The sequence below is a fragment of the Orbicella franksi genome, chromosome 1, assembly GCF_964199315.1.
Source record: "Orbicella franksi chromosome 1, jaOrbFran1.1, whole genome shotgun sequence".
Taxonomy (NCBI): Eukaryota; Metazoa; Cnidaria; class Anthozoa; order Scleractinia; family Merulinidae; genus Orbicella; species Orbicella franksi.
This window is the reverse complement of record NC_138145.1, coordinates 12632733-12659554: the sequence shown is the minus strand read 5'-3', so window position 1 is coordinate 12659554 and position 26822 is coordinate 12632733. Positions and strand designations below refer to the sequence as shown.

Below are 26822 nucleotides of genomic sequence, written 5' to 3'. Positions count from 1 at the left end.
ATACATTTTAAAACATAGCTTTAGTTACACCAGTGAAATAGATTTCTTTCTGAAGTTGCTTGGACTAACATGCTACAAGAGTACGAGTCACGGTCTTTTTATCTTTAGTTAATAGAAACAGGAAATTGTTTTTCTTCCTTTAAAATAGAAGTGCCATGTGAGCTGTCAATTAAATGGACTTAGTCTTAATAACCTGCCGTCAAAGCTGCCACAAAATAATTTACTCTGGTGTGTCTTTATAGCAGGCTGTTTTCCTTACTTTATGCTAAATAGATATAGCCAGCTTGTTCGCTAAGCGATGCCCACTTTTTTTATTAGAAGGGCTTGTTCGCATCTTTTGCCGATTGATGAATACATACATCAGTCCATTTGTTCTTCGTAAAGGCCCACGACAAAATGTTGCTGATTTCAAGGCACTATTTCTTTAACTCCCGTAGAACTGTCAGCCAGACTTAACAGAGGAAAGTTTCCTATTCTAATCTACGTAAAGGAAAGCCTTTTTATATACATATCTATAAAAAAAAGAAAAGAAAGAAAAGAAAGAAAGAAACTCCATGAAATTAATTCACGGGCGGGTCCATCTCAGTAAAACGGTTTCTGCCACTGAATATGGACCATTTAGCTTCCCTTCATAATTATGCGTCAGTTTGCCATATTTTAGGCGTAAACTTTTAGTCTAAGCCTTAACAATTACCATGAATCCAGGCGTAAAAAACCTTGCCGAATTTCCATTGAAAAGCACATTTATCAAGCCATGACATTTGATGCCTGCCTCTTAGGTTAATTTAAACTTCCTCTTTTCATTTCTTTCATTTCCACCAATAAGATTGATTTTTCGACCGGTTTAAACCTGGAATTATAATTAGATTCGCTATTATTCATATCAAAAAAGGTACCGACAGGCTGCGAAAAGCTCATTCGGACCGCCAAAAGCAAAAACCCACTGAGCCATATCAGGTTGGCCTCTTTCATAGTGACTGAAGAAACTTTTTAATTTTAGTTTACAAAATGAACGGAAGCAACGTCAGTGTGTCTTATCTCATCACTTCTCAAGACAAAGTATTTGCCTCATTGTACTCGTTTATCGTGTTTTTCGGAGTCGTGGGAAACAGCATTGTAATCACCATCGTGCGCAAAACGCCATCAATGCACACAACAACAAACTATCTACTGATGAACTTAGCTGTGGCGGATTTCTTAACGTTGTTATTGTGCCCGGGCCTCTACGACTTTGCTTTGCATAATATTCGATTGAGCACCACGTCAGGGGACATCTTCTGCAAGATCCTAGCTGGAAACGCGATCGTTTGCATTTCGTTCGACGCGTCGGTGCTGACCCTGTGCGTCATTGCAGTCGAGCGCTACATTTGGCATTGTTAAACCGTTCAACCGCACCGGGCATCTCACAAGAAAAACACTTTGCTTAGCTATTACCGCTATTTGGCTGATGGCGATTATTTCAAGTTTTCCAGATACTTTATGGACGGAGTACAATAGCGACAAAGCTCTTTCCACGTTGAGGTACCCATGCATCCGTCCATGGACTGTAAAGCACCAGCCGTCGAAGGCTAGAAGTTACATCATAAACCATTCTATCCTTCTAATCGTCCTTCCTTCCATTTTAATTTCGTTTTGTTATATTTCTATTTTCGCTGAGATGAAGTCGCGTTCAAGTGAACCGGAAGAGAACGAAGATAGCAAAAGGGACATGAAGAGGCTTTTGAGACTTTTAGTTTTGTTAGCAGTAGCATTTTGCATATTTTGCCTGCCTTTTGCAGGCTTCTTTTTTTATGTTGCCGCACTCGGTCCTGACCAGGTTAAACAGCGCTTCACATCTTTGTTTCTTGTTCATAGAATTGTTCGGTTTCTAATATTTTCTAACTCATTTATTAATCCAATTTTATACGCTGCACAAAGCACTAATTATAGAGAGGTGCTGCGGCAAAAACTCTGTTGTAAAACTAACACGTACTCAGGCAAAACAGGAAGAAATGTAGCCCGTGCAGGGACCCCCAAGATGTCCAAGGTGGAACAGGAACATGCTGTGTGACAACACAATACTCACGCAGCTGTGTGCTAAATATAACCTACATGGTTAAAAAGTTCGTATAATTGACAGAACATTCATTCAAACGAAAAACTGAAACTATTAAATTTTCAAGTCGTCACGCAGAAAAAGCTTTTAGTTTACCAGAGTGGCCCATTCAGCAGAGAGGCCGGTGTCCATAGGCATCCTGGGAAATAAAGATATCTACAATTCATAAAATCTTAAGTACAATTTTTAAAAAATAAAATTAGTGTAAAAATTATAAAAACTCTAAAGAACATTTTAAAGGCTAAAATGTACAAATATGATAAAAAGTTGTGATAAGTTAATAAAGATGGTGAATTTTAAGCTCGATAATGAAATGTGAAGGTGAATTAATCAACATGACACGAGCGTGGGACAAAGAAAAATTCTGAGTTCCCGACAGGAATCGAACCCATGACCTCCCGAACGCCGGGCGGGCGCTCTATCCACTGAGCTACGAGAACCCATGGAGAGCAAGGTCATTTAACTGAGTTCATATATGATAGGTGTCCTGCATACTGCTAGGATCAACGCTATCGAATTCATCGTGAGTCGTGATAAGTTAATAAAGATGGTGAATTTTAAGCTCGGTAATAAAATGTGAAGGTGAATTAATCAATCCCGGTGTTCGGGAGGTCATGGGTTCGATTCCTGTCGGGGACTCAGAATTTTTCTTTGTTCCACGCTCGTGTCATGTTGATTAATTCACCTTCATGATAAAAATTTTACAAATTTGTAAGGAATAAAAATATTTGTTGTGCTATTAATTCTGGTGGTACTTTTTCCGGACCCGGCGAACGTAAACAAACTACGAACTGTTGGAGACACATAACACCAGAATATTTGATATCCACCTCGCAAATCTTCCTTCTCCCCATTCTCTCCTCGTTTCCACGTCATTTGTATAATGATAACGTATTCGCTTTCCTGAAGGATCTGAGGAGTAAAGACTGACTACTTTCACTTTTATAGCAGCTAACAAAAAATATTTTATAGCTCTTGGCAATTGCAAGCTCACATAATTAAAGGCTTCACACTACTTACATTCTTTTGTATAAGCATACATAGAAAGGAAAGAAAAGTCGATTCAAATAGTCCTGATAATAGATACCTCTTACTAACCGAGTTCGAGGTCCGTACTGTAAGTTACGGACCGAGGTTTTTCCCCTTCGCTTTATGGCCTAAGCGCGAAGCGCGCGGCGGGGGAAACGAGGACCCGTAACTTACAGTACGGACCAAGAAGACGAGGTTAGTAAGATATTTATTATATCCCTACTGTGTGTCTGACGGGTTCGATTGGGAAAGATTTCTATTCACGCTTAGCGCCTTCAAATTTCTGACGCATGTCGAATGCAAATTAACGAGTCAGTTGGAACTGAATTGTTGTTAAGCCGTAGCGTTAGCACGTTTTAATACACAATTCAATGTAAAGAAAGTTTTAAACTTTTACTTACTACAAAAGAACAATTGGCGATAAATCATGAACGACGATTTTTGTTCATTTAAAACGTGTTTCTATAGAGAACGCTTAAGAGCAGAAACTAAATCCATTCTACGATATTTCGAGTTGATTTTGTTCCATTCACCTACACTTGTATTGTTCTAACTGCCGAAAATCTGCCTCCTCCCTTTTTGCGCTTATAAGAAGGACAACATGTCAACATTCCTTAAAAATAAGGAGTCCAGATAACTAGGTGAACAATAAAACGGGCTAACATATTTAAAAGCTAGAAAAGTTCTTCTGATTAACGATTCCTTGACAAAAAGGAAACTAGTTTAAGGTGTTAAAAAAAAAGACTCTGAGGATGAAAAGCTGTCAGCATGTTAAATTACCTGGCAACTCTCTTCTGAAGTTTCAGGACTCTATCGACAATGATCAACGATTTCCGAACTTGAATCTAATTATCTCGTAGAGTACTACCATACAAAATTATCGTTGTATATATTTTCGTTAATTTTCTATGAATTTTCAAAGTCCATAAAATTGGCCTTTTCCACGGCCGCGACCGAGGAATAGCGAAGAATTGGGCGAGTTGGCCAGTGACGTCATCGAAGGACTAACAATATTTTACTTCTGAGAAGAATATAATTGTGTGAACATGCAATAATGTGATTCAAAATCGTTGCAGAATGCAAGGAAGATGTGTTGTTGGAGGGGGTAGCGGTACAGCATGCATTTTGTTCTCGAAATAGAGAGTTTCCGAAACGAATAGTCAACGACACCACGACACCTATGTCCTACAACGAGGCGATTAAGACCTAGTGAAGCTTCGAACTGCAGAACTAGCTAGGTATCTGTGGATTTTATATGCAACCACACGCACGAGGTCGACAATCGGCAGCTGAGTTTCTCAAAGGCCCTCCCGCATACACAATTGTTTTGTTCTTTGAGCAACGAAAAATGTCTCAGTTACAAACTTAAAACGAATAATTATATGGTCAAAAGTAAACCAAACCATTTAGATTCGACTTTACCGACGGAGATTGTAGCGCTGAAAGGAGAATGTGCTTGCTTTCGATCGAAACGCAACACTCAGGTTATTAACGTACGTAAAAATGACTTTTAAAACGAAAGAACAGTGAAGGAGAAATATATTCATTTAAATGATACCATACTGAAGCTTTTGTCAAGATCTTGTCGAAGGATTTTTAATTACTAGTACGAATAATGTAAATTTGTGTAACTAGCAAAGTTTGTGTTCGTACACATTACTTGACTTTGTGTAGATAAGGTCCGTCGAAGACGAATATTTCCGCGTTTTTGAATAATTAGGGGAGAAATATGCTCTCGTCGTTATGAACTATCCAGGGTTCGGTAAGAGTACTTAAAGAAGTGTTGTATGTAGATTAGTAGATTAGCAAAATGGGCCGGCAAATTGTCGATCGTGACTTGCAGAGTGGCGGGCTCGACTGGCGACCCGCACTTCGAAATCGAAAAAATATATATACATCGTAGCCGTCCTAGCCGTAGCAAGACTCCGAATTGTATTGCTAGATGATACAGTTCTTTCATATATGTCTTGTCCACTTTTGATAAAATTTGAAGCACAAATAGCCCAAATATATTTTCACTGCACCCGAAACCCAGTCAAACGTCTCTTGAGTGTTTTAAGCCATGTCCTTCGATGACAGCCATAGAAGCCCCACCTAGATCCCACTATGCTTGGTCGTGGCCGCAGAAATTACAACTTAAAACGCCTGTAGAAACGCGGGGATTTTATCAATCGAGACAAATTTTTCGCTGAAGCAATTGGGAAAACTGATAGCTTTCATTAAAGGAAAAAAATTGGGGGTTAGTTGCACTTTAACGTGTTCATACCAGTGAAAATAGATTTCTTTCTGCAGTTGCTTGGACTAACATGTTATAACAGTACCAGTCTTTTTAACTTTAGTAAGTGTAAACAGGAAAATTGTTTTGTCTTCTTTTAAAATAGAAGTGCCGTGTGAGCTGTCAAATAGACTAAGTCTTAATAACCTGCCATCAAAGCTGTCACAAAATAATTTACTCTGGTGTGTGTTTATAGCAGTTGTTTCCCTTTTTTAAATTTATTTATTTATTTATCTATTTATTTATTTAATACTACATACAACTTTACATACAACACTTACAATAATTAGAACACTGCTGAAATTACTTACAAAACTACCCCTAATTACAACGTAAATACCTAGCAATACTCACATTAACCACTACAGTACTTACAGTATTTTTATTATTTTAATTACTGAGCTAACTAATGATTACACTACTTGCAAAATGATTGTTTTTCAGTAGCTTACTCTACATGTACATGCTATATAACACTTACACTTCTTACCCTGAATAAAGCAGATACAAATTTAGAGAGGTAGAACGAGCAACACAACATATATAGGCACAAATGCAAATGCTTCAATTAAATTTTCAGGACGTTCGCGCGAAAATTTAAGATGATTAATTAGTTATGTCAGAAATGTAAAAAACTGGGGAGAGAACATGCCCGGAAGAACACCCTAAATCTAAAAAAATCGGGTTTCGTTAGCGAATAAGGCCACAGTGTCTGTAAGCCCCAAAATATTGCAATTAGAACTTTGAAGTGAAATGTTCTCTGCCAAATATTATTAAGTGGACCATTTAAGTGAATTTAGTCAACTGGTGAGGTTCCTTAAAGAAGACGTTCGCATTTAGCGACCACAGTTTCACACGCCTTGCAGTCAAATGATGGCAGGATTCAATGTCCCGTGGACAGAAATCTTGAAATTTTTTTAACTTCCCACATTTTTTTTTTGTTTGTTTATTTTTGGACAATGTGGAGATAATTGTAAATAGAATCTGTTTCTGGAAAGAATAATAGGGGTCACCGAACGTCCAAGATAGTTAAATCCAGGGAAAACTTTGGCAGTGGCCATCTGCCCTATCATTGTTCATTTTATTACTTAGCGCGCGCGCTCATGGATGACGTGTCGTGTGAATTTGCGTGCGCAGTGAGGATGCGCAGAAACAATTAGCGCGAACGTTCTTAAGATAGAGTGGGTTTTTTTTTGTAAATCTTTGATATTCCCATTTTTTCTGTTTTTTCTTATTTTTTTACAATAAGTGTTTTCTCGAGGTTAAGTATTTTTTCACCGACGTTCATTCTGTTAGCACTTTGCTTGGTTGTAAGAAAAGAAGACATCGACAACGTTGATAAATTTTTCCCCTTACTTAATATGCTAAATAGATCTAACCAGCTTGTTCGCTAAGCGATGTTCACGTTTTTTTAATTAGAAGGGCACGTTCGCACCTTTTATCGATTGATATATACATACATCAGTCCATTTGTTCTCTGCAAAGGCTCACGACCAAATTTTGTTAGTTTCAGGGCATTATTCTAACAGTTTAACTCCCGAAAAATTGCCAGCTAGACTTAACAGAGAAAGGTTCCCAATTTTAATCTACATAAAGGAAAGCCGCTTTTAAAAAGAAAACTCATGAAATTAATTCAGGAGCGGTCCATCTCAGTAAAAGATTTCCATTATAGAATTCGGACTGCTTGCCTCCCCTTCGTGTTTGTCATATTTTCTATGTAAACTTTTATTCCAAGTCCAACTAATTGCCATGAATCCAGCCATAAACTAATCTTGCCGCATTTCCATTGAAATGGACATTTCTTAAGTCGTGACATTTTTGAGCCGGCCTTTTAGCTTAATTTGAACTTCTTCTTTTCATTTCTTAAATATCTTATAGTTCCCTAAGTCTCCAAATAAACTGTTTATTTAAATATAACTTCCACTAACAAGATTGATTTTTCGACCGGTTTAAACTTGGAATTATAATTAGTTTTGCTGTTATTCATATTAAAAAGGTACCGAAATATACTAAACAGGTGACTGCAACAGGCTGCGGAAAGCGCATTCAGTGGACTGCCAAAAGCGACTGTGCCATATCAGGTTGGTCTCTGTTACAGTAACTACAGGAAGTTTTGCTTTCACTGTACAAAATGAACGGAAGCAACGTCAGTGTGTCTTATCTCATCACTTCCCAAGACAAAGTATTTGCCTCATTGTACTCGTTTGTCGTGCTTTTTGGAGTCGTGGGAAACAGCATTGTAATCACCATCGTGCGCAAAACGCCATCGATGCACACAACAACAAACTATCTGCTGATGAACTTAGCAGTAGCGGATTTGTTAACGTTGTTATTCTGCTCCGGCATCTATGACTTCGCTTTGCACAATATTCGATTGAGCACCACGTCAGGGGACATTTTCTGCAAGATCCTAGCTGGAAACGCGATCGTGTGCATTTCGTTCGACGCGTCGGTGTTGACCCTATGCGTGCTCGCAGTGGAGCGCTATATTGCCATTGTTAAACCGTTCAACCGCACCGGACATCTCACAAGAAAAACACTGTACTTTGCTATCACCGCCATTTGGCTGATGGCGATTATTTCAAGTTTACCAGATACTTTATGGACGGAATACAATAGTGAGAAAGCTCTTTCCACGTTGAGGTACCCTTGCGTACGTCCATGGACTGTAGAGCACCAGCCGTCGAAGGTTAGAAGTTACATCATAAGCCATTCTATCCTTCTAATCGTGCTTCCTTCCATTTTAATTTCGTTTTGTTATATTTCTATTTTCGCTGAGCTGAAGTCGCGTTCAAGTGTACCGGTCGAGAGCGAAGACAGCAAAAAGGGCATGAAGAGACTTTTAAGACTTTTAGTGTTTTTAGCAGTCGCATTTTGCATACTCTGTCTGCCTTTTGCAGGCTTCTTTTTTTATGATTTATTGATTAAGCTCTGGCTTTACACTAAAATAATAATTATTGAATTTGGTACACTAATAAAAGAAAAACTTATCGACGGTTTGTGTGGAGAATTTCGTTAGCTCGAGGCGTTATTTACGCGCGAAAGTCTTGTTTTGAATATAGAGTAAACTTAAAATAGAAGTTAATGCTTAAAATAGAACAACTGAAAACGACAAAGTCACAAAAGAAAACTGGACCAAATTAAAGCCAAAAGCAATGAACTATCTACAATTCGGAAAAAAACGATTTTTGTGATGTACTAGTATGCAAATTGAAGATGTTTACGGTATCTTTAATCTGAGTGTCAAATTACCGCTAACTTGGCAAATGCAAATTTCGGTAATTTCTGTTTTAATTATGATTTGAGAAAAGTGAACTTTTATTTATTACTGTACAGGGAACAAAGATGAAATATTTATTTATAATACTTTGTAATTCATTTCATTCAAGAAACTGTTTTTTAAACTGGACACGCAAAGTTTTGTGACTTTTGTGGTGAGAGCGAATGCATTCAATTATTTTCCGTCTGGCGTGTTGTCGCCCGGTTGTCGCCGACAGATCAAAAGCGGGAATATGTTCTCACGTCTCGTGCGGTGTTATTTTATAGGTTTTATTATTACAGCGTGTATATTTGTCTCAGAGAGAGAGAGAGAGAGTATTTCTCACCGACCATGTCAAAAATAACTCATTTTTTTGCTCCTACGAGCAGTGGTAGTGGAAAGCGCTCAAATGCAAGTTCAACCAGCGACAACAACAACAACAAAGACGAAGAAGACGAACCGCTGGAACCGCCACCTAAACGGAGTCTGAAGTCAACATCTTCTGAGGCAACTGAGGCGAGGTGTGCTTCTTCTAAAAAATCTTCGGTCAGTTCAAGTGTTGTCGAGGGCATAATCAAAGATCTCTTCACAGAAGACCAAAAGAAAGTATTGCACCACTACCACCGCTGCCGCGAAAGAAATTGCTCTGGCCTTGGAACAGATGAGAAACAAAGGTTGTCAAGCAAGAAAGACAAGTTCCAACACGAGTGGCTCTTCGAAGCAAATGTATTTTGTGAGAAGACAGGTTTGACTTGGCTTGTTTTTGTTGAAGGTGAGGGCATGTATTGCTTGATTTGCAAGAAACACAAACTTACGAATCAGCAAAACAAATCCGATATTTTCAATGAGAAGCCTTCTATCAGATACAAAACAACTGCAATTCTCGAACATGCTCTGTCGAATAAACATTCGGCGGCCATATCATGCGAAATGATTAACCGAGTTTCTGTTTTTCAAAGAGAACTGGATGAGCGACAGAAAGTGAACGACACCGTTCTTTTGAAAGTATTTTATTCAATTTACTGGCTGGGTAAGGAGGGAATCGCAAACAAAAAGGCAGCGGGCTTGTTCACCCTTCTGGAGAAGCTAGGAGTAAATGATCTAAAGTACTTTAATCATCGATCACCAGCATCTGTGCGAGAAATGTTTAGTACCCTGGGTTGTGCGCTGAAAGAGAATGTTGTGAAGCGAGCAAATACGGCAGGATGTTTTGGTCTCCTAGTTGATGACGTCTCGGATATATCAGTCATGGAGCAGATGATTACATTTATCCAGTTTTATGATGAGCACAGCAGTGAAGTCGCTGTAGAGTGTTTTTCTGTTGACAATTTGTTAGAGAAGCATTACTCTGCAAATGCCACAGCTATGTTCCAGACAATTCAGTCTAATTTGCAAGCATGCACTCTTTCTACCGACAAGCTAATTGGGTTGGCCACGGACGGTGCTTCAGTCATGGTTGGGAGAAAAAATGGCCTTGCTGCTAAGCTAAAAGATGTCAATCCACGTTTGATTTCAGTGCACTGCATATGTCACAATCTAGCTTTGGCGTGCACTGATGCCAAGGATGATGCAAATTTGAAGTTCATAAAAGAGGTTGAAACAGTGGTAACACAACTATGGAAGCTCTTTGAGAACTCTCCAAAGCGACTTGCTTGTTACCTGAAAGTGCAACAGCAATTGAAAAGTCTGCAGCTTAATAATGAGAAGTCAAGAAAGATGGTGGCAAAGAAGTTGAAAAAGGCCTGTGATACTAGGTGGCTGTCCTTCAACAGTGCAATCCAGTCCTTGTATGCTGATTTTGTTGCTGTTCTGCAAACCCTGAAGCAGTTGAAACAAGACCCAGCTCAACCTGCTGCGTATGGCTTATTGAAAAAGATCAACAAAGTGAAATTCATTGGTGCAGTGTACATTCTGAAGTGGGTTCTTCCTATTTTGGCAAACCTCAGCAAATCATTTCAGAAAGGTGCCAGCAATTACGCCTCCATTAAGCCCTCAATCGACTACAGCAAGGACAGGCTGAATGACATCAAGATTTCAGAAGAACCCATCAAACAACTGAAGCAAGATCTTAGTGATGGTGGTCGTCTTGAGACTCTTGAGCTTGTTTGCACTGAGGGTAATGCTAAGGATCCACAGGGACTTCTCCAGAAATACATCAAAGCCCTTGTTAAGAACATTGACAAGAGATTTAAGTCATCTCTGCCAGTTCTTAGTGCATTCTCAGCATTTGATCCTATGCTAATACCAAATAGGCAAAGTCCTGCATTCCAAAGCCATGGACAGGCAGAAGTTAAGGTTCTAGCTGACCATTTCTTTGATGATGACAGCGAGGCAGAGGAATTTAAAACGGAATGGAACAAGCTAAAGTACGATCTGCTGTCATGGAGAGAACACATCCCGAAAGAAACAGTGGATGGCAAGAAGGGCACACCAACCGAGTGGTCACTTAAAAGAGTCATGGCCATGAAGTCAACATTTGGACAGGTCTATCCAAAATCTGTCCAGGTAGCAGAAGCGGCACTGGCAGTTCCAGTCTCCAATGCCTGGCCCGAAAGAGGCGCTAGTCAACTGAAATTAATCAAGACTAGGATAAGAAGTCAGATTAAGAATGACTTACTTGCATCTCTCCTTCACATCAGCATCAATGGCCCTGTCCCACACACATCTGCCTGTGATTCTTTGATCAGCAAGGCTGTAGAAATGTGGAAAGGTGCTAAAAAGAGAAGAAAGCTCCCATGCCACAAACCAAGCACACAGCCACAAGCTGAAACTGAAGCTACAACTCACACCACAGTCGTAGATATGGGAACACAGACAGAGACAACCACTGAGCTGCAGAAGATTCGAGAGGAGTATGAAGAGGCACTTCACGTTCTCCACCTTGACGACATGGTTGAAGGAGAGTTGGACTCCCTGGAAGCGTTTGCCAAAAGCATGGAGAGTGATGACAGTGAAGACAGTGGAGTTGATGAATATTAACCCAATCATAAATGAGAGCACCCAAGGAAAAATGCTATATTTCTTCGATCATATTGCAGCATTTTGAGAAATAGCTTTAATTTGAATGTTAGATTTTTTTTTGGTATACGACATTACTCTTGGAGTAAAAGAGCTAGAGCTCTTGTGGAACATTACTTGCTTGTTAATACAAAGAAGAACTCAACACTTTAGAACCATTTTCAGGTGTGCATTGTTTGTTTAGTCGCTAACTAAAGAGAAATGAAATTTGCTGTCAGATAACAGGAAATGGCATCTCAGGGGATTCAAAAATCCAAAATTTCCTGGGGGAGCATGCCCCCATACCCCCCTAGGAAGGACCGAGCTTCGCTCTTTAAAAAATCATTCTCCTGTTACTTTACACTATTCTCCTGCTATTTCAAATATTAACGAAAACCCTGACCGCTGGTAGCCAACTTTCCGGAACCGGGGAGACTACGAACAAGTCGAAACACGTGTCACCAGAATAAGCTAGAATATTTGATATCCACGGGGCAGGCCTTCCCTCTCCCCATTCTCTCCTCGTTTTCCCATTATTTGCATAATGCATCCGATTGCCTGAAGGATCTGAGGAGCAAAGACAACTAATCGCAGTCTATAATACTGTCACTTTTACACGAGGTAACAGAAAAACAACAACAAGAATCCGTTATTCAGACACTATTTTGTTTAAAGCAACAGGTTTGCTTGTGGGGTCGTATATCTAGCTAAAACTTTAAGAAAACATAAATGTGTACGGTAATAATCATAATTATACACGTTTTCATTACATTAATAAAATTTAAAATCCGTTACATTCTTGCTTTGCGTTTGAATTTAGGTCGCATTGAAGTCTAATTGTTTAATAAAAACGTCTTTTCTAACTTTGGCCTTAGAATTGCTTAAAATTATTAGTATAGTACCTGGATGCAGTGGTACAACGTGCAGTCCCCCGGTATACGGTAACTGATCGAGTTTTTTTTTTTTGTTTGTTTGTTTGTTTGTTTGTTTGTTTTTTTCGTTTTATTGTGGTTTTCAGTTGAAATAACCTGGACGACACCATTTTTTACTTTATGGTAGTTTATGACGTCATTGCCTGGTCAGAGTTCTAAATATGAAGTACACATAAGCCTCTTCTTAAATAGCATCCAAAACAGGTAAAAAATTGTCGATTTCAAATCGCTGGAACAAATTAGCACGAACGCCAACTTGTTATTGGAACATAACTGTTTTTTTAGCCAAGATTTCCATTTAAGGTAGCTGGCAATAGCCTCCATCATCTACAGGCAGTTATACTTTGATCGATCAATCTTTGGAATTTTTATCAAGACATGCTTAGCCTGTTCCAGGCTCTCGTTCAGTGGGGACGATCGAAAAAACTGGCGAACGGTGCGAGTGGGCCCTGGGAGAGAAAAGGACAGGGGCCTGAGGCTAAGATATGCCACAATGCTAAGATATATTTCAATGACTTTAGTGCATGTCTCACGATGAGTTACGAACACTAGAAGCTAATTAAGGGTGTGTGGTTGTTTTAATATGTTGACTAACTGTATGTTATTAGCATGCATGAAAACTAAAAAAGCTGAGCGCGGTGAAATTAGCTCACTGCGTGCATGATAAATAAAAATAAAACACTTTGTACTGTGAGAAAGAAGTATTTACGTTAACTAGGCAAATGGCGATGAAAGACTTTTGCTTACATGAACTGAGACTGCACAATGGAATGGCCATCATAGAATTAGCAATATGTTTCTCGAGAAAACCACAGGACGCTTTGATTACAACTAACATAAGCGAAACCTTTCTGAAATTGCTCGTGCTCAAAAAGCTTATATGCTATTAAAAACATTGATTAAATAAAAATTTTGTACCTTTCTCACCGACTCAATTAACAATTGACTTTTCTTCACGGGTCGTATTGGGCGATAGCTAACAGTTTTAAAATAATACCGAATAAATCCCACCTGAATAAGAGAACACCTTTCAGCTGCAAAAATATACTACTGACTGCAGAGCCTTTTTTAAAACAAAACTGATGAATAACGTCAATCGAAGGCTGTTTTTATTTCAGAGCCGTTTAATCGCTAACCGCGACATCATAAATATTTATCCGGACTCAGTGCTACACAATACAGCAACGGGCTAATGGCGCAAAAGTAAAACAGATAGTACTATTAGCATACATTTTCACTGGTTTTTGCATCTCTTTATTTTGAGTTATAGGATGAACAAAAACGAAAGAAATTGTTATTCACGGTAGGTGCGCGACACTTATATAAACGTTCAGAAGAAAATAGAAATTAAAACTGATAACTTAGAAATATGTCAACTGAGTGTCATCTTGTCAAAAATCAACTTGCAATTGTGTTTATGGATAACGCTAATTAATATTCTGCTCAACTTAACTGGACGTTGCGATGACTGACGTGTATAAGTAAAACCGGTCTTTTGCTATTAAATAGCACTCTTTCGATTCAGACGTACGAAATTTTTCTGATAATTTTCAGTCAGTGTCGATTCCCTTCATCCCTTCAATATTCCGTTAATAGCAGGCAGACAAAACGCAAAGCAGGGATATGCAGTTGAATTTTTTATTATTATAATTATTTTATTTTATTTTATTATGTTTGCTTATACTTTACAATACTATTGCTGCTATTTCATACTAAAACAATACAATAAAGGCTACATATACTGCTTACAATACACCAGAGCTATTAACACTACTTACAGTACAAGGTAGCTTCTTTACCCTACTTGCTATAAAGAATCGATTTTTAACGATTTTTTTAAAGGAACAGCAATACATGTATTTTTTAAATTTCATATCCTTTAATTAATCTCACAATTAGTCTAACAATATATCACACTTTCCTTCAAAACTACATATCCTTTTATTTATCTAATACCATTTAAAAGCAATAACAGGACAAAATGCGAAGAAGCATCATAAATTAAAGAGAACCAGAAACTTTATTTTCTATTCTTAACTTGTAATTTACTCCTGAATTTACTTTTGTAGTAAATTCAATCCAGTCAAGATTCCTTTCGTTTACCTTGAGATAATGTAGATAATAGTTTGCAAATAATAAACAGAAATTCAGTTTCCTAAGATTCTACGCCATACCAAATAATAATTGAAATAAGGTGCCACCGGATAAAAGTTGACATGTGTGCAGTTTAATGGAAACTTTGTAGGGTATAAAACCTTCAGGCTTTCTGCCCTTATATATGAGTTACTGAATGGTTTAATTTTAATATCGGTAACATGTACAAGTAATACAAATCGATTTTAAAAAAATCATAGTTTTTAGAGCTATCAAAGATACGCTGAAATATGTCAAAATGAACACGGGAGGGGGGGAAATATTTTATAGGCACATAAAGCTAATGATCAGTTTTCAATCACGAAATAGCGAACACTAATTTCGAGGCTCCATTCCCACAAGTTCTTGATGATTCTCTAGCATAGAATTTGGTTCATTTGCATGTGTTCGTGATAACGGACAAATCAATCTCCTGAATACTTGTCTGTAGTTTGAGCTCTGCGCCGCATAAAGAAGGGGATTAATAAAAGAGTTCAGAATAAGTAGAAAGCGAACCGATCTGTGCACAAGATGGAGCGTGTCATAGTCTCGGTGCAGTGTACTCTGGGAAATGAGGCTGATGTACAGGAAGAACACCGCAAATGGAGAACAACAAAGAACAAAGGCTACCGCGAGAGAAACAAGCAACTTCAAAAGGCGTTTCTTTGATTTTTCCTCTGCCACATTACCAGGAATTTTACGACAAATATCCTTCTTGAAGTGAACCCCATACAAAATAGAAAAGTAACAAAACAAGATCACAAACGTGGGAGTTATCATGCAGGAGAAGCAAAATGTTATAACGTAAATCTTTTTCGACGGCACGAGTTTGTTCAGGGTCCACGGACGATTGCATGGATATTCTGTTGCGTATTCATCGTAATTGTTTGATAAAAATCCCGGTAAACAGATGATCGATGCTAGTATCCAAGTTATAGCGATAGCGTAACCAACGTTCTTTTTCTTAAGTCTTGCACTCGTGTTAAATGGCTTAACAAGGGAGAGGTATCGTTCAACAGCTACAACAGTCAGGGTGAAGATTGACTCAAGAACGGTAACAGACAGCACCGCATTCCCTGCGAAAACCTTGCAAACAAAGTCTCCCACAGTTTGCGTAAGTTTCACATTGTGTAAAGCAAAGTCATAAAAGCCTGGACAGAATATCAACGAAAGCAAGTCCGCCAAAGCCAAGTTCACCAGCAGATAATTCGTAGTCGTGTGCATGGATGGCGTTTTTCGCACAATGGCGATCACTATGCCGTTTCCGACAATACCAAAAAACACGATAAACGAGTACAGTGTGGCGAAAGCTATGTCCTTACTAGTGATGTATTCAGTTGGACGTCCGATGACGGTAAAATTGTTGCTAGAATTCTCATAGTTCAAACGGTTCATGTTGACTATGTTCTCACCTTTGGAACAGCTGCAGGATGTACAAGCAGCTTTCAAACAACGATGCAATACTGTCGCTTGTTAACCCAAAATTGGGGAACTTGATCTTCTCACAACCAGCTCAGCTTAAACCCTCTCGATTCATCGCGGCCATATTAATGAATAATAGCATTTGCTTCATCACACTGTCTAATGCCGAACGTTGTCTTCTTACATTACTTTTATACTCAATCTGTATTCGTTATTCCAACGGAAGGTGTCAACTCGAGTATTGTCGGGTAAATTATAAAATGATTGCCCAGTGGTCGATCGCGAGTTCTGTAAACTGAGAAGAATTAAGTGTCAATATCAAAAAAAAAAGATAACAATTTTATGTTAAGTTAGAGTTTGCAATTGGTTGAAAGATTTAAAAAGTAAACGCGCTCAATAAAAATTTGCATACTCACGAAATGACAGGCTGCTGAACGAAGGCAGACAGTTTTTGAAAGATTCGTGCTGGCAGCACATTAAAACGAATTACTAATTAAAACCTTTAAGGCAACTACTTCGAAAAAACAGTTGACATGGGATATTTTCTTATTTCTCTGGATTATCTCTTACAGTATAATGATTGGAAAAGCTGTATGCGATTGAAATTGATAGATTGCAATATTAAATACGCTAGTAACTGTGATGCGCATCTCACTCTAGTGTCCCTTCAATTCCTGAATTATAAAAATTAACGGTGAATTGCCTATTGCTCTAGCACTCCATTTCACGATAGCTGAAAATACAGGCATAAAGTTTTTATTTTTTGATTTCCACAGTACATACATCGGAAAAAAATATCAATTTAAATTTAATTTACCGTTTGTTTGTGGCAACTGCAGACAACATGAAACATTAAGAATGGAACTTTTAGACTTCTTCTAGACATCTTTTCTGCTTTTGTTGACATGATAGGCACAGCTGTCATACACGAGTGGTTCAGTCACTAAGCTAAAATAGATGAAACTCAACTCGGCAGTTATGCAAAATATGGATCACTGCAGGTTGTCCGCGCAAATAACGCCATGGCAACAAATGGTCGTTTGCAGTACAATTTTCATTAGTTATCACTTAACATCCCAACTTTCACGGATGATTGCGGAGGATAAGAGCCCGTGCGACAGTTTATGGTTGTTTAGAATAACGTGAAGATGTGTCGAAGGGTTATCACCTGATCTCTCGCTATTGTGACAGGTACCGACTTTAAACCCAAGTGACATGCAGGTGAAAATAAACGCTGGGTTTACTTGCGCATAAGCATTGATATGAATGAGCTCAATATAGAATTATTATTAGAATTATTTTAACCATACGCAACATAAACAGATGCAATAGAGTGCTGCTAAGCAGCGCCTTTGCGCGGAATTTTCCCAACAAAAGGCGCTAATTATCAACATCTCACTGCGCCTGCGGTGTGTTTGCTTATGTTCATGCGTTCTTGAAAACCAGCCTTAAATTGCTTGAAAAATCGTGCATTCCACCTATTAAATTTCCGCTAAAGTAAATATCTTCGTCACACCTGCCTTTTCACATCATTAAAGTTTAGCTTTATTTAACTCGGCAAACATTTTTTTCCCCACCGAATTAAAAGCTGCGATCTTGGATATTATTTACTCACTGGTACTATAGACCCACCACTAACCGAATGTCCTTTGTTCCAAACAATTTTCGCATTCGATTCTGAGATATACAATCCTAATTAATCCAGCAAACTAATGACTAACTAGGAAGACGTTCTTATCGTTCGTCAAAGAGGGGACGAAAGACATCCTCGGCCCAAGAGGACCAGAGGACAGGCCCAAAAGGAGCGACGGCTCCGGGTACGAGAATGGAGGAGAGATTTCGACTGTCAGCTGTTGTCTCCGTAAGAGGTCTGTAAACTAAGCGGCCCCTTTGCGTTGTTAGTTTTCTTATTGAAGTTTTCTTTATCCATCTTGTGTCATTAGGCCTTATAAGTTCCGTTCAGAGAGAGAAGTCAATTTCTCAATCCCTTTCATTTTTAATTCAGCGTAATCCTCAGATTTAAAAGTGATGCTTCTATCCTTACTAAATCATGCAAAATGAACATCGAACTGATTTTTGACGATGAACACCCAAAAGATCTATAGGGGAATAGAGGCGGCTTTTTTAGGGTTTGGTTTGTCAAGTTTCTAATACATCGTGTGTTTTTTTGAAAAGAAAAAAAAAAAGTTCTGAATGTAGGTTCCTGGGGTTATTCTGGTGCCGGTTCAGTTTAAATGGCGGGCCATTCTCATCATGAGCTGGTAAATAACTACTGTTCAGAATGTTAACCGACAAATATTCTTCCCTGTACACGTCCAGTAAGAAAACTTTAGTTCAGCGATTAATGTAACCTTTTCAGATCCTCACTTCAGCAGGATGCTCTACTATGCAAAAAAAAAAATCCTTCATTAATGTTTAATTGTTGTTCTATTGTATCTCATGTCAATTTTGCAGGTATTCAATGAACACATTTATTTAACTTAGCACCGGTTTTAATTTAGCACCATTTCGTATTTTTTGCTCCGGACTAAACTAAGAAGAAGTTCAGAAAAAATGTTTAAACGTAATTTTCCTGTTATCTCAAACATAAAAAGCAATAAATGTGTACAAACATTAACATGGACAATGCATTGATTTACACTCTGCTTTTTATTACTTATACATAACTTTTCCTTTCCAATTCAGCACCGCAAGCATTCCCAGAGGTTTCCCTGACAGATCTACCAAGCTGGCGACCTTCACAAATTCTCTTAAAACCTTCCTGAAAATTGGAACTTTGCAAGGCGTAAAGCAACGGATTGCAAAAGGAGTTTGAGAAAAGAAAGAATCGAGAGATTCTATGAAGTAAATACAGTGCGTCATAGTTGTCTTGGACAAATTCAGAATCTGTGGAGATAAGAAACGTGAAGTAGACAGCGAATGGAAGCGAGCAAACCGCGAAAATAATTGCTAGCCAGACGACTAGGCGAGCAAGTTGCTTCTTTGCTTGTCTGTCTTTTTCTGTTACTGTTGATTCCGCGCAAATTGTTTTTGTGAAGTACAAGCCGCGGATGATTTCAAAATAGCAAAACAAGAGAATTGCAGAACTCGCAATGCCAAAAGAAACACAGGTAAAAATGATGAAAGGTTTGTGAAGGAAATATTCATCTAAACTCCAAGGACGTTTACATGGATATTTGGAAGATGTAATGTCGTACGTATTGGCTTGGATATCTGGGATGCACGATAACAAGGCAAGGATCCAAAGTACCGCTATGACGTGTTTCACTTTGCCTTCAGTTATCCTCAAGTTGGAACGAAAAGGTTTCAGAAGCGCCAGATATCTTTCTACCGCTATTGTGCACACTGTTAAAACAGCTACATTGATGGTGATTGGAACTATGGCATTCCCTGCAAACAGTTTGCAGATCAAATCGCCCCAAAATCCTTCCAGGTGAACTCTGGACAAGGCATAGTCGTACAGCCCAGGACAAAACAACAACGTTAGCAAATCTGCCCCAGCCAGGTTCATTAGCAGGTAGTTTGTTGTGGTGTGCATTGATGGCGTTTTACGCACAATAATGATCACAAGGCCGTTTCCAACAACACCAAGGAGAACAATCAGGGAGTACAACACAGCAAAAACGATGTCTTGAGTGGAAATCATGATGCCTGTATCGAATAATTAAACTTCAGTCTGCAGCCACATTCAATTCAGTGGACGATAATCTAATTCTGAGTAATATTTTCAGCTTAAGCCACTGGATTGCGGCAAGATTACCATCAAAGGGGCTCAGTTCCGCCGAAGAAACACATTCTCATGATTAATACATGAGTATAAGAATACACTGAAATACAAGACCTATACATGGCACGCGAAACTGTTTGTGTAACATGAGGAGCATCATTGCATCAAGCACAAACAGTTCATCAATTCGGCCTTTGGCGGCACCAAACCTTTTAAGTCCCAAACTAATCATGATCACCTAAGGAAGACACTTAAGCTATTCTTTACTGAGTGTTACGACCAGTTCTGACAGAGACAAATGACATCAAAAAAGAGTCATTGATCGAAAAACAGCGCAGTTAATATTTACAACAACACGCATGTCTCTCATTTAAAAAAAGTCTTTATGAACATTATTTTCTTTGTTCCCAGTCCCTTTTTACTGAAAGGTGTACAAATCATAATTAAGGAGTTGTGTGAAAACCATCATTAAGGAGTTTTGCGGACTCCGCAATAACTGAAAGCCAACATAACATATTCATAGGCTTCTAATTTACCTTAATTTGAATAATAAGATAATTGATTACAAATGTCAACGTCTTGGTGCAGTGCTTTGTGAGCAGAAGAATTGCTGCTTTTACATTCAAGCTTGTTGGCAATTTGTGAACTTGAAAAGAGGTAAAAATCCCTTGATTCGGATCTTTGCTTAAAACGTCTAAATCGACTAAAAATAGAGCGTAAATTGTTTAGTCCGTAATGATGATCAAAGCCCGTGATAAGCAAAAAGTTGATTCACTGTTCAAATGGTGTACAAGATAGCCATCGAAGTGAGCGGCAGGTGAATTAATTTGTACGCCCAAGGCAGCTAAATACAGACATCCAATTCCTGAAATGCTTACTCTTCTAAAACCAAGTTAATTTAAAATTGGGCCAGTAAACATGGGTGAAAGCTATTGAATTTAGTCAACGAGTCCGACACTCGGGACCGGCGGATGTAGCCCATCCATTAGCTATATTTGCTTTGGAACCTAACAGGTGTAAATCGTGCCCGTTGCAACGAAGGCCCAAAACACCCTCAAAACAAAACTCACCAGTTCTAAAATAATAGGAAAATCTAAGAGTTGTCATCGGCACCCTTGCCACTCGATCATGTAAGTTCAAAATTCGTTTAGTTATCAGGCGTTATCGGATCATCTTGAAGAACTTTTATTTCGGTCATTTTAAACATATAACCTAGCTCGCTAGAAGCAAACTTATTTTGAAAACCAATTCAATAACATTCTCAGTCCACTATAATTACCAGAACCGTAAACACTCTTGAGGTGGTTATTTTCGATTCAAGTGTAAAACCTGAAATTAAATGAGAGCCGAGATAATAAGCATTGCGGGTAGAAAAAACACCTATTCGTTATGAACTGCTGGTTTGTGTTGGTTGCTGTGTTAAATACATGTCAGATAACAACTAAAGTAGCCAAGAACAGATGGACTAGGTTTAATTTACATAACCTGATGTAAACACGAGTGCGAGTTTCCGGACGTTTCTTCGTCGGGAGAAAAGGTGAATCTCTGTTATTTTTTTTATTTTTTTTATTTTTTTATTTATTTATTTTTTTTGCATCACTGCATCAAGCACAAACAGTCCGTCAATTCGGCCTTTGGCGGCACCAAACCTTTTGAGTCCCAAATTAATCCTGATCATCTTAACAGGACAAAGCTTTTCTTTACGGAGTGACGGTTACGACCTGCTCTGACAGAGACAAATGACATACAAAAAAGTTATTGATCGAAAAAGGAACGCAATTTATATTTACAACATCACGCAGTTGAAAGCTGCAAATTTATGTCTCTCAGTTAGAAAAAGCCATTGATTGACTGTTTGTGCTCGATGCAATGATGCAAAAAGAAAAAGATTCACCTTTTCTCCCGACGAGGAAACGCCCGGAAACTCGCACTCGTGTTTACATCAGGTTATGTAAATTAAACCTAGTCCATCTGTTCTTGGCTACTTTAGTTGTTATCTGACATGTAATTAACACAGCAAGCAACAGAAACAGCAGTTCATAATGAATAGATGTTTTGTCTGCCCGCAATGCTTATATGAAACCTCACACAGCAAGAGAAGCGATAGCCAGTGTGCTACCAGAACATAAACAAGGAAACAGCATTTTTCCTTCCTACGTGAATCTGTATCTCAAAGAAGGCCTTCAGAGCCCTGCATTTTGCAGTCATAACGAGCTCGGGTTATTTTATAACAATTTTAAAATGTTTAATAAATTCAGTCTATTGCATGGATCGTGCTCTATACAGCTTTCAAAGTCCCCCCTTCCTTCTGTCTCCTAGATCGTGTACCCAAATGTCCAACTTGTTTTACATTATGACAGGATAACACATGGATTTGGCTTCTTCGACAAGACACTACAACAGATTTAAACTGAAAGAGTGTACTAACAAATGTAAAACTGACAGAGTGTACTAACAAACGACAGCGATCGCCGGTCAACGCAAAACTGGAATACTTTTGTTATTATTCTCTTTCTTGTCTGGAACTTTCTAAGGCTTCGGCAAATAACTTGGGATTTTCTTTCACTCTTCAAAGTAATGGCTAAGAGAACTGAGAGCCAAGAAACCACGTGGGTCTTGAAGTGACCTGCAGTGTCTGTCAAAGCTGGCGAATTTCGACCGGTATTGGAACCTTAGACAATACTGGCTAATCACAGCAGTTATGTACTAACTTTGTTGTGTTGTCTGCCTTTACATGGACGCAAAATCAAAGATGCACTGAGATTACGAAATGGGTGATTTTACTTTTTCCGTTTATTTTATTCAGTGTGATATTTATACTTCTAGTGATTATAATTCCTACAAAAGCCACCGATCTATATATCCTCTCAAGAACAACTGATAAAGGCTAATAACTGAAATTTGATTTCATCTTGTCGTTAGAAAGCCGGTCCGGACAACTGGTCCAGTGTTATAAATTTATCTTTGCCTCTTTTTTCACTTCTCAAATTACTGATATTTTGAAGATTCTGACCTTTCAAGGTCAAAACTGATGGGAAATATATAGAGCAAAACCAAATTCAAAACGCTAAACCTAACAAGCTTAATAGCCCTTTGAATAACAGAGCCCGTATTAAAAATGTGACTCTAAAACTAATGAGATGTTTGGTTGTATTAATAATGTCTGGCTTGACCCGCCAAGCTATGTCAGCGTTCAACTTCTTGCGTACAGCGTTTCATAATCAGACTAACAAATTTGCTGTTGTACTATTTCCCCAGAAAGAAAAACGTAGCTCTACTCGAGCACGGCTATTACGAATGGTGACGATATTAAACAAACCTTGCGTTAAGACTGAAAATTAAAGCTCGAATTTGGCGAGTCTGCTTCACTGGGTTTGACACTTGCACGCGTGGATCATGAATTGACCTGAATTATTCGGAAAAGCGAGAATATGATTGCCATTAGACATCCACTTCCACACGTCATCTGTTAACTTGGTGAAATCTGTGCGCATTGTGGAAAGCGTATAACAGATGGCGCTAATCAAACAAAAAAGTGACCGTGAACTACCACGATGAGTCGTTTTACAAACTCACTTGTGCTCCCCTCCCAGTTGCTTAGGTCACATCACAGTGTGCAGGAAAGTGTAAGCTTGTTGCATGCATGCGGCTAACCAGCTATACCCGCGATCCCAGCTTTTTGTTTTCGTCTTTTCTATAAAATGCCAGGGTCAATACGTAAACGAGGCAATCAAACTCGTTGCTCGTGTTTCAGAAGGGGTTTCCAACCGGCCATGCAACAACAGCAACAACAATACTTCACCTGATGAGCCCGGCCTACTTTGAGCTTTTTCTAGCTGTTTGAACTCTAATTTGATGCTGGAATTGATGTTCAGAAATGCTACCTTGCAAATGCGAAACTGCTTCAAGATAGCAAATATTGAGTCTCGTTCATATGATAGCTAGTTTCGTTGCTGGGTTTCTGTCATCTATTTCCGTTCATTCATCAATGTCAATCGAGGGTTTGTATTTAAAGTTTTATTTTAGAATTATGCATAGAATGAACATAGAATGGTTGAATGGCCCAACAGGTAACCAGGAATTTGCTTCATTATATAGCTCACGAAAATGAGACGAGTGGACTGTAAAAGATTGTATTTCTTTAAAAAAAGACAATTCTACTCCCTATTACTAAAAATATTTTTACGACTTTACGAATATTAGAATATTACTAAGATTATAAGACTGGCCTTAGTTCTTTCCACATATGCTATTGATAATTGCCTAAATTCGTGTCCGGAATTAAGAAACTGTTTTACATTTTAATAGCAAAAGAAAACTTGTATGTGAATTCTTGAAAGCCAAATGAAATCTTCTCAGCCTTTACTTGCACGAACCGTTTAATGACCACTTCTGAATTGTAATATTTATATTTTTAATGTCTTAAAGATAAAACAAATACTTAACGATGGTGTCCATTTTCCAACTGATGTTGCCCAGCAGTTGGGATGTAACCAGCTGTCTTGAGTAGATAAGCCAAATTAATGTGCAAATTCAACATTTCGCTTTTGGCAGCATATTAACATGAAACGCTATCAATACTTTACGAAAATGTAAATAATTACTTGTGATCGACTTTTCAGCTGTCGCGTCGAATGGTTGTTGATCTTTTCGAAAAACCTAAGAAAGAGGAAGCTCATTGAGTAAGATTGACGGTTTTCTTTCTATTGAGAAAAGTGGCGTATGATTTCCTCCAACAAGGTTAAAACTGCCGACGGGTTACACAGACACCTGTTATCTTCTAATTCGTGAAATCAGACCGAAACGATAAAGTTTAAAAATGAACAACACGAGCTTGGATCTATCTCAACAAGATGGCAATTCCCTCACAACTCAGGACATTGTTTTCGCTGTATTGCACGCGATCATAATCATTCCTGGTGTTGTGGGAAACGGCATCATTATAACAATCGTGCTGAAAACCTCCTCCATGCACACAACAACAAATTATCTACTCACGAACTTGGCTGTGGCTGATTTTCTGACTTTGCTTCTCTGCCCTGGCCTGTACGACTTTGCTTTGACGAAAGTTCGTCTGCAAGGACTCACTGGCGATTTGATCTGCAAGCTGTTCGCGGGAAATGCCGTAGTTCCAATCACCATCAACGTAGCTGTTCTTACAGTTTGCACAATAGCGATAGAAAGATATCTGGCGCTTGTGAAACCTTTTCGATCTAATTTGAGGATAAATGAAGATAACGTTAAATATTGCATAGCATTACTATGGATCCTTGGCTTGTTGTCGTGCATCCCAGATATCCAAGCCAATACGTACGACATTACATCTTCCAAATATCCATGTAAACGTCCTTGGAGTTTAGATGAATATTCCCATCACAAGCCTTTCATCATATTCACCTGCGCTGGTTTTGGCGTCATAAGCTCCCTTACACTTTTCATTTGCTATTTCGAAATCATCCGCGGTTTGTACTTCACACGAACAATTTGCTCGGAATCGGCCATCACAGAAGCAGAAAGACGAGCAAAAAAGCAGCTGGCTCGCCTCGTCATCTGGCTGGCAGTTATCTTCGCTGCCTGCTCTCTGCCATTTGCTATCTACTTTCTTTTTCTTGTCTCCACCGATATCAAAACTGTGCGGGAAAACTACGAAACATTATTTGTACTGCATAGACTTGCTCGGTTTTTACTTTTTGCAAACTCTTTTTTCAATCCTTTATTGTACGCTTTACAAAGTTCGAATTATCGTGACGGGTTTAAGATGATTTGTAACCTCGGGATTCACTGTTGTAAACCGTTTGCAAAGAATGCCGTTTATGATGTTAGTCTACCTCAAGTCGGGAGGACAGTACGTTCCAGTAATGATGCCCATGTTTTGAGTTAGAAAGCACTGTAACGAAAAGTAAGCTATGAGGCAGAGAATCCTTTCTCTACTTCGATTTCATTCCTTCCAGTTTATGATCAGTGAACTTGTTATTAAGTTTTCCTCTCAAGCAAACCAAACACTTCACAGTCACATCAATAAATAGTCAGTGTCCGTTTCCAGTTTAAACATTAAACTGTATGCGTGAGTACAGCGTCCGTAGTTGTATTACACGATATTTGCATAAGTTGAATTTTAATTCAAACAAAATAAATAAAGCTGACAATTGTTAATTATAAAAGTGTCTAGAACCCACAGCGTTGTGAAATTGTTGCACGTAGTGTTTATTAGTATACTTGAACGTTGTTTCGTTCTATTTCTACACACGGCTAAACATCACAACAACATCAGTCCAAATTGTGAATCAGTTGGAATAAAAACGCCTTAATTAAGGAATCAAGTTAAGAAAGATAGAATTCCAAGTCACATTCAGCTTCTTTAGTGCAAAGCTGTTTGCGAACCAGCTAGACACGTAAATGATATTTAAATAACAACTATCATTCCCACCAGGACGAAAAATAAGAGAAATTTTCCATAAAATACAACGCCGTCAATACGGCTTGATTTTTTTTTTTTTTTTTTTTTTTTTGGGCCATAGGTGGCAGGATTGATGGAAATTCACTGTCTGGCTACGGGAGTTAAAATGATTTAGCGTGTTTTCTGGTAAATGAGTTGTACAATGGACAAATTTGAAGCTAATTTAAATCGTAAAATATACAGTATTGCAATTAAGAACTTCGACTTAGAAGTTTAATAGAAACTTCCCACAGAGCATAGTCTATTTGCTAAGGCAAATTACCTGCAGAGACTACGTTATTATGCCTTTCATTTAAGATTCAAGAAATAAAAGCACTATTAGGCACGGCTCAAACGCAGATATTAAACATAAATATGTACGGTAATAATCATAATTATACACGTTTTCATTACATTAATAAAATTTAAAATCCGTTACGTTCGTGCGTTGCGTTTGAATCTAGGTCACATTGAAGTCTAATTGTTTAATAAAAACGTCTTTTCTAACTTTGGCCTT

The 26822-nt window shown here is 38.4% G+C and overlaps 4 protein-coding genes, 1 non-coding gene and 1 pseudogene across 5 annotated transcripts; 3 read left to right on the top strand and 3 right to left on the bottom strand.

The window, feature by feature from the left end:
• Window positions 1-875: 875 nt before the first annotated feature.
• Window positions 876-2291, top strand: LOC145491451 (allatostatin-A receptor-like; annotated as a pseudogene).
• Window positions 2292-2462: 171 nt separating this feature from the next.
• Window positions 2463-2535, bottom strand: Trnaa-ggc (transfer RNA alanine (anticodon GGC)). Its single transcript has one exon. It is a non-coding gene; the product is annotated as a tRNA-Ala (tRNA).
• Window positions 2536-7517: 4982 nt separating this feature from the next.
• On the top strand, window positions 7518-8418 carry LOC145479134 (allatostatin-A receptor-like). The gene has a single exon (XM_081457433.1). It carries the CDS (start codon window positions 7531-7533, stop codon window positions 8416-8418), a length of 888 nt encoding a protein of 295 aa, XP_081313559.1. The 5' UTR covers window positions 7518-7530.
• Window positions 8419-14605: 6187 nt separating this feature from the next.
• On the bottom strand, window positions 14606-16468 carry LOC145491450 (tachykinin-like peptides receptor 86C). The gene has a single exon (XM_081470677.1). The coding sequence runs from the start codon at window positions 16113-16115 to the stop codon at window positions 15057-15059; it is 1059 nt and encodes a 352-aa protein (XP_081326803.1). The 5' UTR covers window positions 16116-16468; the 3' UTR covers window positions 14606-15056.
• A 2069-nt stretch (window positions 16469-18537) lies between these two features.
• Window positions 18538-20382, bottom strand: LOC145491459 (neuromedin-U receptor 2-like). Its single transcript, XM_081470701.1, has one exon. It carries the CDS (start codon window positions 19786-19788, stop codon window positions 18799-18801), a length of 990 nt encoding a protein of 329 aa, XP_081326827.1. The 5' UTR covers window positions 19789-20382; the 3' UTR covers window positions 18538-18798.
• A 4185-nt stretch (window positions 20383-24567) lies between these two features.
• Window positions 24568-25750, top strand: LOC145491449 (galanin receptor type 2-like). Its single transcript, XM_081470662.1, has one exon. The coding sequence runs from the start codon at window positions 24689-24691 to the stop codon at window positions 25748-25750; it is 1062 nt and encodes a 353-aa protein (XP_081326788.1). The 5' UTR covers window positions 24568-24688.
• Window positions 25751-26822: the final 1072 nt, after the last annotated feature.

Bases quoted from the DNA above. Each gene is read 5' to 3' on its own strand.
- LOC145491450 (XM_081470677.1), bottom strand. From the start codon at position 16,115: ATGAACCGTTTGAACTATGAGAATTCTAGCAACAATTTTACCGTCATC.
- LOC145491449 (XM_081470662.1), top strand. From the start codon at position 24,689: ATGAACAACACGAGCTTGGATCTATCTCAACAAGATGGCAATTCCCTC.
- LOC145479134 (XM_081457433.1), top strand. From the start codon at position 7,531: ATGAACGGAAGCAACGTCAGTGTGTCTTATCTCATCACTTCCCAAGAC.
- LOC145491459 (XM_081470701.1), bottom strand. From the start codon at position 19,788: ATGATTTCCACTCAAGACATCGTTTTTGCTGTGTTGTACTCCCTGATT.